Source organism: Camelus ferus, chromosome 23, assembly GCF_009834535.1.
Source record: "Camelus ferus isolate YT-003-E chromosome 23, BCGSAC_Cfer_1.0, whole genome shotgun sequence".
Taxonomy (NCBI): domain Eukaryota; kingdom Metazoa; phylum Chordata; class Mammalia; order Artiodactyla; family Camelidae; genus Camelus; species Camelus ferus.
The window spans coordinates 16,609,549-16,623,354 of NC_045718.1; the positions used below are offsets into that span (position 1 = coordinate 16,609,549).

The window sequence follows — 13,806 nt, forward strand, 5'->3', positions numbered from 1 at the left end:
CAGCCGTTGGGTAGAGTGGGAAAGAAACCATGTTGAGAGTCCAAAGGCCTGGGATCCAAATCCGGCATTACTACCCTACTGGCTTGCAACAGTTAGCAAGTTATTTGATACCTCCTTCCTCGAGATTGCCGTCTCATCTGTAGGAAGGAAATAAGGATGTCTTCCCTGTGTGCTTTACAGAGTTATTGTGAGAGTCAAATATGTGCTAAAGTACTCTAAAAGACTCTTAAATTGCTACATACAAAGAATTAGTACTTTGAGGTTAAAAGCACACATTGTATTGGCAAACTATGTGTGCTTGGAAACATGCTCCACCACTCACTAATCCTTTGATCTAAAGCAATTTATTTAATCTCAGTGCCCTCATCCATAAAATGGGGATAATGATAATAATAGTTCATAAAGTTGTTTGGAAGATTTGATGAATTATCTAGGGAAACAGAATCTCTCACTGGCCAGACAAGCGTTGAGAGGTCAGATCAGAAGGTACAGCACGGCAGTCGTATTTTGACTGTTAGAGCAGATGGGATTGCATTTCCATAAACCTCCTCTTGTGTTTGGAACGACCGGTATGTGTGTATGCAAGGGGAGGGTGGCAGCCTCTCCCTCTGTGTGCTCAGAAATCCCAAGCTTTCCATGAAGACTCCCTGCAGAATAGAGGAGGAGGCCAATTACAATCTGGCTTAGACAAAGATGCTCTGAGTGCTGGGCTTGCAGCCGAGGCAGGGGCTGAGTCTGCCCTTGACTTGGCTCCTAGTGTGATGGAATGCATCCTGGGGTTGTCAGTGGAGGTGACGAGCCGCAGGTGTGTGTCCTCACACCAAGAAGGCAGCAGCTCAGTGAGTCCCTCTACCCCCTGCTCTTCTTCAGTGAAGCAGAAAGAGATGGATGAGGGGCTCTAGGAGCTAGTTCCTGACCCTGACCGACGTGAAGCTCCCAGGAAGACATAGAGCAGGGTGCTAATCCACCAGGAAAATCAGCAGCTGCCCAGATGCTTGGGGCCTTAAAGAAATAGAAAATGGAACTTAGTAGAAACTGGGTCAGTAACCAAAAGCCCTCTTAGAAAGGGATGGTACAGCTGAACATCTGAGATTTTCTTCTTCTTCTTCCAGAATCTGATTGTTCTTTGTCCTCCTCCTCCCTTACAGAAAATGAAGGAGTACCTGGAGGGCAGGAACCTCATCACCAAGCTACAAGCCAAGCACGACCTTCTTCAGAAAACCCTGGGAGAAAGTGAGTGAGGGAGCCCTACCGGAGATTTGGCCGTGAGGGGAAGGCCGAGCCCGGGGCCCTAGTGCTGAGCACACCCCTCTGCCTTCAGCCAAGTGGACCGTATCTGGCTATATGAATGCATTGCTTTTCCGCGCTCGTTTGATGGGGAAGCACACGCCCCAGATGACTGCTTGAGTAATGGGGGAAGGCCAATGCTTAATGAAGCACTAATGTGCGTTGTCTATTTGTTTAAATGGAGCGTGCCTGCTCTCCACCCCACCCCTCCTCTGCTGCGTCTGGAGCAAAGGAGCTGATGGGTTATTTACTCTCCAGACACTTTGGTAAAACTCTCAGCTCCTCTGTGGCAGAACTGAGGCTGGAGCAAGAGGGAAGGGAGCTGTGAGCTGAGCTCCCCAGCTGCTCGGAGGAGAGGATTGTCAAGGGCAGGGGTGATGGGCTGACAGCCGCTGTCTGGAGCTTCGAGGTGGGGCCGCGGTCTTTCCTCCGTCCTGAAGGGTCCCAGTGCTAGGAGGCAGCCCTCTCTCTCTGCTTTGGCCATGCCGGAGCTGTGGTACTGAATGGACTGTCTCCTCTCACGGGATGATTTTAACCAGACCCTGGAAAGTAGCAAGGCAGAGGATGGACTGGCACTCTGGACTTTCTCTCCTCAGCTGTCAAACAGAAGGCAGAGGTTGAGAGAGAAGCTTCCCAGGGGTTTTTGGCACCCTGCCCGAGTCTCCTTGCCCAGCTCTCAGCATCCTGTGATTAATGGGATTCCCAGGTTGAGGATGCCTCTGAATGCCCAACCCCTCCTCCCTGCCCCACTAATCTCACTTCAATACGGGGAGGGGGAGGCTACGTGGAATAGGTGGTAACACCAGTAAAAGGCAAAACCTGCACTCATACAGCGGTCTAACATTTTCAGATAAATTCTTGAGCCCTCTTCAGACAAACTGCAGAATCTAGGAAAGGGTATGGCACTCATTGTATCATTGGCCCCAGGAATTAGAGTCCCGATTCTCATACCAGAGCCTCCTACCCACCCTTCTTGTCCTGTTCTTCTGCCCTGAACGATTCCCCCCAGACGATTCATTCTTTTATCTCTAATGTCTTTGATCTTGTGATTTTTAAGGCATTTTCTTTTATGTGAAGAAAGCCTGTTAAGTAACTCTGTTCTCTTTCCTCCCCACTCCCCAAGGGACTCAGGCTTAACAGGTTTAGGCATTGAGATCCAAACTTTGCTTATAGAAGATCTTTACTCTGGGGTTATCAGATTGCTCCATGGGGAATCGGAGGAGAGAAAGCCCAGGACTGTTTGAAGCAAGTTGTAACTGTGATTTCATTTTACCAAGATAATCTAAGCGTGGTCCATAAGTGGGGTGTTGGGGAACAGGGCCTCTGGGTGTGAGAGAAAAAGAGAGTTTGTATGTATGTTTGTGTGTGTGTGTGTGTGTGTGTGTGTGTATGTGTGCAAGAGAGAGAGAGAGAATGGGTTTGAAACACACACACAAGCACCAAATGTGCTACTATGAAAGGGTGAAGGTTGGTGGCCGTTCATTAGTGCTGCAAATTGCCTTCCTCTAAAGATGACAAGTTCTAGCAACAAGGAAAAAAATAGCTGCAGATCTTCCCATGTGCAGGTCATCATGTCCCTGCCTTCTGCACGTATTTGTCACCGTAATGCAAGAGCCCCTTGTTCTTGCCACGGAGGGATAATTGATGTGTATGAATATTCCGGCATGGAAATGGGACAGATGTTGGAAATAATGGCTCTGAATAATATTTTTGCAGATGAAAGCTGCGCCTTGAGGAAGAGAGGCTGTTAGGGGTGGGGGAGGGTGTTGCTCAAGATGTGCTGAAATGTAATCAACAATTAGCAACCTTTAAAGGCTAGAAAAAGCCCTGCCCTCCCCCCACCACCCTCGGAGTCGCCTTTCCAGGATCCTGGATGAGGGTGTGGGAACTGCTCTCTCCTTCTCCAGCTCAGCACCTGCTGATAAACCATCTTCCCTGGTTTATCTAATACTGATCTAATGCAGACCAGGCTTGGTTAACTGTGGACCCAAAGAAAGCAACATAGATTACAGAATGGCCCAAGTACACATGCATATGTATTTTTTAAAAACATGAGGATACTTTGTATGAACATTAAGGTTTTCAATTCCATGTTTTAAGGCTGGCTCTGATCTATTAAACTGAGTATTGGGGCCCACTGTTGGACTGTGTACCACAGTTTGATGCCAGTGTCAGCATTTTAAGTCTCATTTTTTCCTTGTCATTTCAGCCCAACTTGATGAGAGTGAGAATTTACTATGAATCTAAAACTAGAACTTCCTTGGTAAGGGAGGGTATAGCTCAGTGGTAGAGCACGTGCTTAGCATGCACAAGGTCCTGGGTTCAATCCCTAATACCTCCATTAAAAAAATTTTTAATAAATAAATAAACCTAATTACCTACCCCCCAAATTATTTAAAATAATAAAATAAATTAAAAAAATTTTTAAACCAAAAAACCCAATATAGCTTCCATATATGCCCCATCCTCTCCCCAAATAACTATTCCTTCTACCCTCAAGTGTGTGAGAGAGTGTGTGTGTGCGCGCGGGCGTGTGTGCGCGCGGGCGTGTGTGCACGCATGCACTCATCCCTCCCTCCCCAACACGAACACACCCAACATACATTGAAGAGAAGCTGAATTTTATCTCTGGGAAGGCTTCTCATCATTTGTTCTCTAAGGCATGATCTGCTTTGCTGTTGTTCCCCTGTTTTCCCTTTGGGACCAGAGTTGGCAAATCTAACTACTGGTGTCGGGACACCCACAGCCCTAGGCTGGGAAGAAGCATCAGAAGTGGCACTGACCCAGAAGGAGGCCCTGCGTGCTCTCTGCTTTTTGGTCTGGAAGGCCAGTCACGGTGTGATGCTAGTGGCTCCCTGGGGAGATGGGCAGACATGGTCATTCCCGGGAGCAAGTCTCCCTCTTTCACGCCTGCTGCTTCAACATGTGCTTTTTGCCTTTGTCTTTCCAACAGGTCAGCGGACAGATTGCAGTCTGGCCAGGTAGGTGTGGCCTGAGGCAGCCCTGGGAGGGGATGAAGAGAGGTCCCGGGGTAGAGCCATCACAGCCTGGGAAAGAGCCAAGGAACTGAGTTGTAGAGGCGTTTGGATGACTTTGCAAAGGATTGGCTCAGGGCAGGGGTGGCTTCCGTCCCTTGGCCTTGCTGACCCCATCTGGCCTCAAATGGAAATGGGTTTGCGGAGCAGAACCCAGTGAAGGGAGTTACCATTTGCTGAAATGGTCCCAGAGACTCCCAAAAGCCACTGCATTGCAAGGAAAAGAAATGTTCTATGCTGGAGGATGCTGGTAACCTTACGGTAGATTCTAGACTTCAACACGTGGGTTTTGGGAAGTCTCTGACCCAGGGAAAGAAGATCAGAAGATAACACTTGGCCTGAGATTGTTTTATACACAAAAAAGATGATAGCCCCTAATTAGGGAGTGTTGCTGGCTAATGAAATATTACACTGCATTGCTTGCCAACAGCATTGGTGGAAATCCTTGCCTGATGTACAAGTGTGTCTCCCTCCTAGTGTTTCCCCACCTTCCCCTCCTCCCATCCCAGCCAAATATTTTCCCTCTCAGACACAGCGCTGCTATGAGAAAACTCAGTGAGTTGGCAGAGAGCAAGGCATTCATTCAGCCAATGGTTCTTAGATGCCTAAAAATGTGCTAATTTAACGGGGGAAAGTGCTTTAGTGGGCCGGACTCCTTAGAGACCCCGGATTAGCCCATTATATAAACCACTTATATTTGCCAACACACACAATGATCATGAGGCCATTTACAATTATGGGCTCATTATTTAAAAATAGCTTCATTTGGCTTTCATCGTTTTGTCATTATGGATTACAATAAAGACCCCATTAATATATTAGCCTTGTTGACTGGAAGGAACCAGGATAATGGGACTCTGTGGAATGTATCTTCTTGATGATAGAGTCCTAGTGTAAGTTCACCTGATGTCCCGTATCTGCGGAAGGCTCTGTGGGAGTGAAAAGAGCTGAGCTGAATTCCTGTATGCTGTTATTCACTGTGTGACGTTGGGCTGCTCTTTTGCCCTCTCTGAACTCCAGTCTCCTCGTCTGTAAGACAAGAAGGAGCATTCCACTAGATCCCAGGAGCTCCTGGATTCCAAAGAGGTTCCTCAGGAGCGGGCTGGTGGAAGGGACAGACGGAGCCCAACAACCAGGCTCGCTGCTCTTCTTGCTTGGGGGAGTGTTGTCTGAGTCAGATTCCCTCGGAGAAAAGACTGCTGAGGCTTAATACAGCTTGAAGAGCATTGACCTAGAGGCTCCCCAAGGTTCCTTCCAGTCTGGAGCCTCTAAGTTCCAGGAAAATGGTTCCCTATCTCTTCCCTGAAGATTTCCAAAGAAAAGAAAACCATCGCTTCCTCTGGTGTTTACTGGGTGTCTCCTTATAAACAGAGATTGTCCTGTTTCCCGACCCGTCTATATTTATATGTTGGCAAATTGAGCCAAATCCCTACGGTTCTGGTTTTGAATGGTGGCATTCGTTAAAACCAGAGACCTCTGTGCTTTTGTGGAGAATGCTTTATTGGGCTTTATTTGGAAAGTGGTTTATCGAATTTCCTAGCCATTGCTGGCACTGAGCTGAATGATGTGGCTGGTTTCATTAACCGCCTCCCGGATTGTTTTTAATCCCTGTTTTCTCTTTTTCCTCCCGGTTGCTGGATCTGTCCTCTCTGGGTCAACCACAGGCGTAGCTCAACTGTGAGGAAACAGGTAAGGACCCAGGCCTGTCTGGTCGGACAGTGGTCCCATCCCAGACATTGGTGGAACTCGGTGCACTGAGGATGGGACAGACACTTTTCTGACTACATGCCTGCGTTACTATTCAGTCATAGTATGTTTAATATGATAATAATTTCATTGATTTCATTGGTTTAGCCTGAGGGGGGGTGTGTGGCCTTTCTGACTCATTCCTCTCCTCCCTAGTCGGTTGCCCTCTTACAGACTAGAGATCTGGCTTGACTGTGGCAGATTATGCCAGAATTGTCCTTGGTATCACTTCCTTAGGAGACCGTGAAAGAGACTTCACATTTCGTACTCGTATGTACTGGTATGTCAGTAACTCACAGCAGCCAGTTACCTAGACCAGGGTTTGAAGTGTTTTGTTTGTTCATTGCTGGTGGCGTGGACATCCTGGATGTATTTCTAAGACATAATAAAAATGTAAAGATAAGTCTGATCTAGAAATGATAAGCAAGAGACGTTGAACCCTGCAATTTGGTGCATGATCGTCAGTGTTGTGTTAAAATCTGACACTGAGCAGCGAGCAGAAAGCTCTCATGACCCCCATTAGGAGGAGTTTTAGCACAGCATGGATAATCAACATCAATGGATAGTCTTAAACAGCACTTGGGCCTGTTTAAAAAAATTAATTGAAGTTGCTTTTTTTTTTTTGCAGTAGCAAATTTAACTTCCTGATTGTACTTTATGGCAAATACTAAAGTAGTTTTGTGTCCCTTGAGCTCAGACCAGCTATGCAGCAGGCAGTTAGCACGGAGAGGGTGGAGAGAGCTCAGAAATGTCTTTGTGTGTACTCAGGGGAAAGCTGATCCAGGCTTTAAAAAATCATTTTGGGTAATTCACAGTGGCTGTAGCCACAGGGAGAGAATGGAAGGTCGAGGGCACATGGTTTCTGTGGTGGTGGCAGCCCCTGCGGGGTCTTCAGCTGATCTGACTGCTTCAGCTGTCTGGGCAGGTGGTCCAGCTGGGGAAGTTGATAGTGGAATCCTCACTTGTCTTAGCTTTGCTGTCACTAATTTTTTTTTTCCTTCTCTATTTTGGATCTCCTTTGAATGAGAACACCATCAGATGCAATTACACATTTTTTTAATTTTAAAAATTGATTGCCACTCTCTTTCCTCTTGTTCCTCTATTTCTTTCTTCTTCCCCTTTCTCCCATGATTTCGTTTATAATGAGAGTAGAATGGAGTGACTCCCAAGGATAATTTATTACATTTCAAATGAATAGGTGGGTATCTTAAAGAAGGAGTAAGCTTTTTTTCCCCTTTAAAAGTCAGAACAGGATTGAACTTGAAGTTTGTTCCCTTTATGTTCCTTTTAGGATTCAACTTGAAGTTTGTCCCCTTTATGTTCCTTTTAGTTCCTGGACTGAAACTGAGCCTCCTGTGTATACATGGAGCATGAGTCTGAGGGCTTCACAGCCCCAACTCTGGCTCGGGGGTGCCAAAGGCTACAGTCTGGCAGGTGATACGTGCCCCTGGTTGGGCTCATAATCAGAAAGGAATGGCACCCATCTGGTTTGCATCCTGCTGTGCTTGCACAGTTGTCAGGAAAACTATATTTGCCGGTGCTAGATTTGTGTAAGAGTTCCAGGATGCACCAGAAACCCAGATCAAATAAAGTCCTTTTTTTCATTCAGTTTCTCTCTAGCAGCTCATGGTGGATCAGTGAAGAGTTTTTCTAAGATAGTCAGGGAGACAAATAATAAGTAATCTGGAAGATGAGTAGTCTTGTATACATAACCAGGAAATAAACTTTTTTTAGTTATGTACAGCAAATAAGACAAACAAGAGGAAGAATCCAGGAGCTTTTGTTTTTGAGGGTCTCTAATGGGTTCCAGTCATTTTTGATCCTAGCAAAGCCTGGGTTCAAACCATCCCAAACTTTTCTTCAAAAAGAGATGTGTCAACTGCTGCTTCCAAGCTTTCCCTGTGCCCTTCAAGCCCAGAAGTTTCTCTTTCCTATTACTTCCATGTCTTCTTTGGTGGCCTGTCTTTCTCCATCCCTCGAAAGTTAGGCATTTCCCCAAGGCTTGGTCCTCTTTTGACTTCTTTGTCTTTGTCTTGTTCGCTTTTGTTGCCTTAGATGAATCTGTCTCTCTTTTTCTCTCCTGCCTAAGCATCCACTAGTTCTATAATGCTGTCACCTGAGCCTTAGCATTTGACTCCTCCCGACTGGCAGGACGTCGATGCTCTAGAGTTGGGACAGCACCTCCTACCCTCAGCATCCATCTCGTCACCTTCCTGCCACATTGTCAGTTCCTTAACACCTCCTCTAACTTCTCTGCTTCTCTTAGTGGGGACTCTCCATTCTTCACAGTCCCTGAAGCCCCACATCGTATCTTTGATGCCTCTTTTTTCCTCATCGCCCACATCTACTCAGGTAGTAAGACTTGTATTTTCTCCCTTGGTGAAAACAGAAATCTAACAATCGTAATGGAGATGAGCACCTGGCAAAATCCTAATTCTCTCACTCATGAGAAGTTATGCCAGGCAATGACATATTCGGGCATTAACTGGCCACCTTCCCGATTGTTTTCCCCTGCAGATCACTGGACCCCTGCTTTACTATCTTTTCCAAATTATGTCTGCTAACTTTCTCCCTCCACTTTTGGTTTAATGTTCCCTTAATCTGACTGAATGGGGATTTGACCTGATTGTCCTTTGGCCCCTTCCAACCTTGGGGTTATATGACCAAAACTACTGTGAACCAAAGAATTAAACTGACATGGATTCCAACGTTGGAGAAGGGAAGGAGAGAGGAAGGAAAGGAGAGACAGACACTGAACAAGAACTCACAAAGACACTGCTCACACAGCTGTGTGCAGGATCGATGGTGAAATGAGGGTCTTCACCAGGACGCATCCTGGGGAAATGAATTCACTTGGAGCTCAGAAATACGACAATGAGAGAGAGTCTGAAGCCTTCATGACTTTATCCAGTTTGTTTTTCTTTTTAATGGAGATTAAATCCTGGGGAATTGAACCCAGGACCTCATGCATGCTAAGTATGCGTTCTACCAGCTGAGCTATCTCCACCCCTCTTGACTTTGTCCAGTTTTTGCTCCCACTGAACTCTGTCTCAGGCTCCACTGGATACTCTTCTGCAGTGGGGCAGGTCATCTCTGGCCCACTCTCATCTGCCACATGTTATCCTCTGGGCCACCTCTGACGTACCGCTGGTAACCACGAACATGCAGGTTAATATCCTTGGTGCTTTGCTTTCTGCAACCCCGCGGACTTCCTTTTTCACTATCATTGATACTCCTTTTCCCACAAGTCTAGGCAGAATTTTACACTCACGTAACTTGTTGAAGCCAGTAACCTGTGAGGTTCCCAGCCTCCCTCCCTCTGAAATATAAATTTATGAAATATAAATTTAGGGCCAGAAAAACTTTACAGACTCTCCCATCATGTCCTCCTTATCACTGCCACTACTATTTATAAATGAAAAATATAATAAAAACATTTGTAAACAGAAAAAGACCTCCAAATATGGGGTTTGGGGTTTTTTTAATTATTATTATTAATGGTGGAAATCAGTTTCTTCATTAGCCTATGGGAGAGCTGACATGATTCTTCCTCTGAGATCATCCTAGGCTGACTGGCCAAATTTAGTGATGGCAGCAAGAGGGCAGACACTTCACTACTGAAGCTGGAGATCTGGAGGGAGCAGATGGGTGTGGGGGTCATGAAGATGAGTGTTTGGGTCGCTGAGACCTTCCTGACTCCAGCTCCGCCTTGGCACACTCGGTACTCCCTCTGGCAACATCCTGGGTTCCCAGCAGGCCTGGGAGCTAGAGGCCACACCATCTCTTCTCTCAGCCCGAGTTCTTATGAGACCCAGCTGCTTCCCTCACAGCGGCCAAAGCCCATGGCTACAGCTAAAACTTCAGACCCAGGGGAGGGGCCCAGGCAAACCTGTGAAATGAGCAGAAAGCAATTAAGAACCCAGTCTGTCCCAAACGTCGAAAGCCCTTTCCAGCTAGATTTACCATCACTCTATGCCTCATCCCTTTCTTCCCTGTAAGTGAGTTATTGTGCATTTAGCTGCATTACAAAACCCTACCGGTTTTCAGTAATGTTTGGTACGCACACCTGGCTATATTTACTGAGCTCAGGCGCATGGCGTAGTGACATGCTCCGTCTTGGGGGAGACTGCCTGGGTTTGAATCCTGGCTTCCAGTTACCAGCTGTGTCACCATAAGCAGCTACTTCGGCTCATTCAGCCTTCACTTCCTCATTGGTCTTCACTTCCACTTACTTGGTCAAATGAAGATAATAATAATACACACCCCACAGGGTTGTTACCGGGACCAGTTCATCTAAAGCACTTAGTACCTGGGCCAACACCCATGTAAATTCCTCTGTAATGGTAAGCACTCCATTCATGTGCCAATAGGAAATATTACTCTCTTCACCACCAGTTCCCCTCCCCAGTTTGTAGATGCCAAATTAAGATCCCAAGAAGTTAAATAAATGACAGGGTTGTACAGCAAAATGGCTGAGCAAAGATTGATATCTGGGAGGCCTGCTTCTTAGTTTTGCACCAATTAGACTCCACTGTTTCCAAGAGTTTCCTAAAAGTTTCTTACTTTTTAAAAGCTTTTTACCTTTTCTTACTCTTACCTATTACCTTACAAACCTCTTTTCTTCTTCTTTTTTTTTTTTTTTTCTTCTTTAATGGATGTACTGAGAATCAAACCCAGGACCTCACACACACTAAGCATGTGCTCTACCATTGAGCTATACCCGCCCCAAACAAACCTCCTTTCTGATGCTCCCATTGGTTCGTTCTGCTACCTTCCACTGATATTAACTGAGCACCTGTTATGTGAGAGCATCACGGCCAGCACCGGACACCAAGAACTGACATGAAATCTGCCCTGTGGAGCTCAAGCTTTAATGGTGACAAATGCAAACAGATACTCATACCCACACAGTTAAGTCACAGTCAGGGTGTGAGGGCCAAGTGCAAGGTGCTGAGACCCTGTAGCCAGCGATCCTGATCTTAACTGGGGACTCTGGAAAAGCATCCCTGAGAAGTGACACTGAGACCCTGGGGGTAGGGGTCCGGGGGGAGGAGAGCATTCCAGTAGCAGGAGCAGTTCCTGCAAAGCCATGGGGAAGGGAGGACTTACTGAGAAGCAGAAAGAAGGCCAGTATGGCCGAAACAGAGACGGAGGGGAAGAGCAGAAGGAGACAAAACTGGTGGCAAAGGCGGGACCCTGGACACGCAAGGCTGGGTACAGAAAGTAATGAGAAGTCTCTGAAAGAGTTTAGCCTAGAAAATAAATGATGAAATGTGCACAAAGATCACCTAACCACATATGAAAGAAGAAAAACTGGTTTGGGGAACGACAGTGGTGGGAATGGAGATCTTGATGGATTGGACTGGGTTGGTGGCAGTAGAGATGGAGAGAAATGAGTGCATTTGAGAGATATTTGGGATGCAGACTTGACACAATATATGTGTATGGATGGTGGATTGAATAGCTGGGGGTGGGGCACTGGTTTGGAATAAAGGATGGTCAGTTCCATTTGGGACGTGCTGAATTTAAGGCTTCTGTGTGGCATTCCAAGTAGATGATGGTGCATGTGCTTTGGAGCTTGGAGGACAGGCCGGATGCTTCTTTGTGGACTGGCCACTGATCCTGCCGAGACAAGTTGCACACAGTTTGGCCCATTTTCTCTGACCCTGGGCAATCTCTGTTTAAAGATTCTAATGTTGTGTTTCTCTGGCTTTTCAGGATTCCAGCCAGGCAATTCCTCTGGTGGTAGAAAGCTGTATCCGGTTTATCAGCAGACACGGTAAGCAGGATCCCTGCCTTGCCCATATTTGTGCGGAATTGGGAGGAACTTCCAGGAATTCTTTGTTGAATAAGAATAGAGATTGACTTCCCATCCTGACAGTCTGAGAAAAGGAATAAAATCTTACTTGTTCACATAATGTTTGCTACCTCAAAATGGCCACATCTAGACATTGAGGACAAGACAGCATATAAATTGACCCCAAAATGCCTCAGCCACTTACCACACTTCCCTTTCTAGCTCAAGAGTGACTTCTAAATTATAGCTGTTATGAGAGTAGGTCTAGCTGGCCCAATGTGGTGACAGCAGTTTTCACCATTACTCACCGCCTTTGCGTGTATTGGTATGTCCCACTGCACAGCCTTGACCATATGTCACATTGGCTTTCCGCATCAGACTGCTTTGAAAATCAAAGTCCTCTTATAATGTTACATTGACTCCTAGTCACATCCAGTTTGGGTTCTGGTTTGGTCTCACTGGATACAACATCACCAGAGCTCAGTTAGTAGCCGATCTTAAAGTTGTAGCCAACATTTGAGAGTCTGCAGGGACTGGCTCCTTCTAAGTTGAGTTACTTTATCTTCTGTTTAGATGAGGCTGAATCTCATAAACTCCATTCCTCACCTGCTCCTAGGCTGATTAGACAGAATTTCAGGAAAGAGATGAATAGCCAGAGAATCAGTCTTCCAAGTATAAGCATATTTAGAAAGTGCAGCTATCTGAGCATGCGTCATGAAGGTTTCTAGCATCAGAAATTGTTTTTAGTTGCTGTCCTATCTAGTTAGAGGAAGCGTTGACAGAATGACCTTCTTGGAGCTAAGGAGGTGTGCAGTTGATCGCTGGTCTCAATTCAGAAACACCCATTCTCTCTCCCTTCCTCTCCTTCTCTCCCAATAAACTGGGACATTGCTTGGGTTCTTTTTTGGAATAGTCATTATTTTAGTATGCTTATGACTTATCCCATTCTAATTAGCTACAATTTTTTCACCTTATCTCCATTCATTAGAAGTAACAGCATTGTATAGCCGTATATTGAGCGGTCAACAGATACCTGTCAAGCCCCTGATCAATGCTGGGCGCCGTGCATTGCCAAATAGGAAAACCAAAACAGGACTAATACGCTGTTCCTGTCTTTACTTGGTTTTATGATGCAGTTGGGAGAAAATAAATAAGCAAGTAAAAAGTTAAATAAAAAGATAAGCTGTAATGGTTCATTATAGCAGTATAAGAAATTTCACGGGATGGTGATGCTTAATGGTCAAGCAGTTGGCAAAGGTAAGTCCAAACTAAGTTCAGGGGAGGATGAATTATTTGTGCCTAAAGAACAATAGGGAGAGGAGAGTCTGAACTCCAGTTCTTTCATCCATACCTTCCATCATTCATTCATTCAATAAATACATGTCTTCCTTGACTTCTAGTGGGATTATATCCCAATAAACCCATCGTAAGTTGAAAATATCTTAAGTCAAAAATGCATGTAATACACCTAACCTACTGAACATTATACACAAATATGTACAGCTTAGCCTAGCCTACCTCCAACACACTTAGAACCCTTGTACTAGGCTACATTTGGGCAAAAACATCTAACATAGAGCCAGTTTGATAATAAAGTGTTGAATATCTCACATAATTTATTGAGTACTGGACTGAGAGTGAAAAACAGAAGGGTTGTGTGGGCACAGAATGATGGTTAAGTGTGTCGGTTGTTTACCTTTATGTTCACATGGGAGCTGCGGCCCTTGACTGCTGCCCCGCATGACAAGAGAGTTCTGTACCGCATGTCAGTAGCCCAGGAAAACATCAAGATTCCAGACACAGTTTCCGCTGAATATGTATCGCTTTTGCACCATGGTAAAGTCAAAAAGTTGTAAGTGAAACCGTCATAAATCGAAGACCGTCTGTATACATATTGATTGCTCACTGTGTGCCAAGAAAAAGTTCCTTCTCTTCCTCATG

The 13,806-nt window shown here is 45.6% G+C and overlaps 1 protein-coding gene across 11 annotated transcripts in view; it reads left to right on the forward strand.

Annotated features, from left to right (window-relative positions):
* Positions 1 to 13,806, forward strand: part of SRGAP2 (SLIT-ROBO Rho GTPase activating protein 2) — a 233,413-nt gene that overhangs the window by 183,163 nt on the left and 36,444 nt on the right. For all 11 annotated transcript variants that reach the window (XM_014557240.2, XM_032467041.1, XM_032467042.1 and 8 more), the window contains 4 exons: positions 1,149 to 1,233; positions 4,241 to 4,268; positions 5,987 to 6,011; positions 11,787 to 11,847. In XM_014557240.2, coding sequence (XP_014412726.1) covers positions 1,149 to 1,233; positions 4,241 to 4,268; positions 5,987 to 6,011; positions 11,787 to 11,847 — 199 coding nt within the window. The remainder of the gene's footprint in view (positions 1 to 1,148; positions 1,234 to 4,240; positions 4,269 to 5,986; positions 6,012 to 11,786; positions 11,848 to 13,806) is intronic.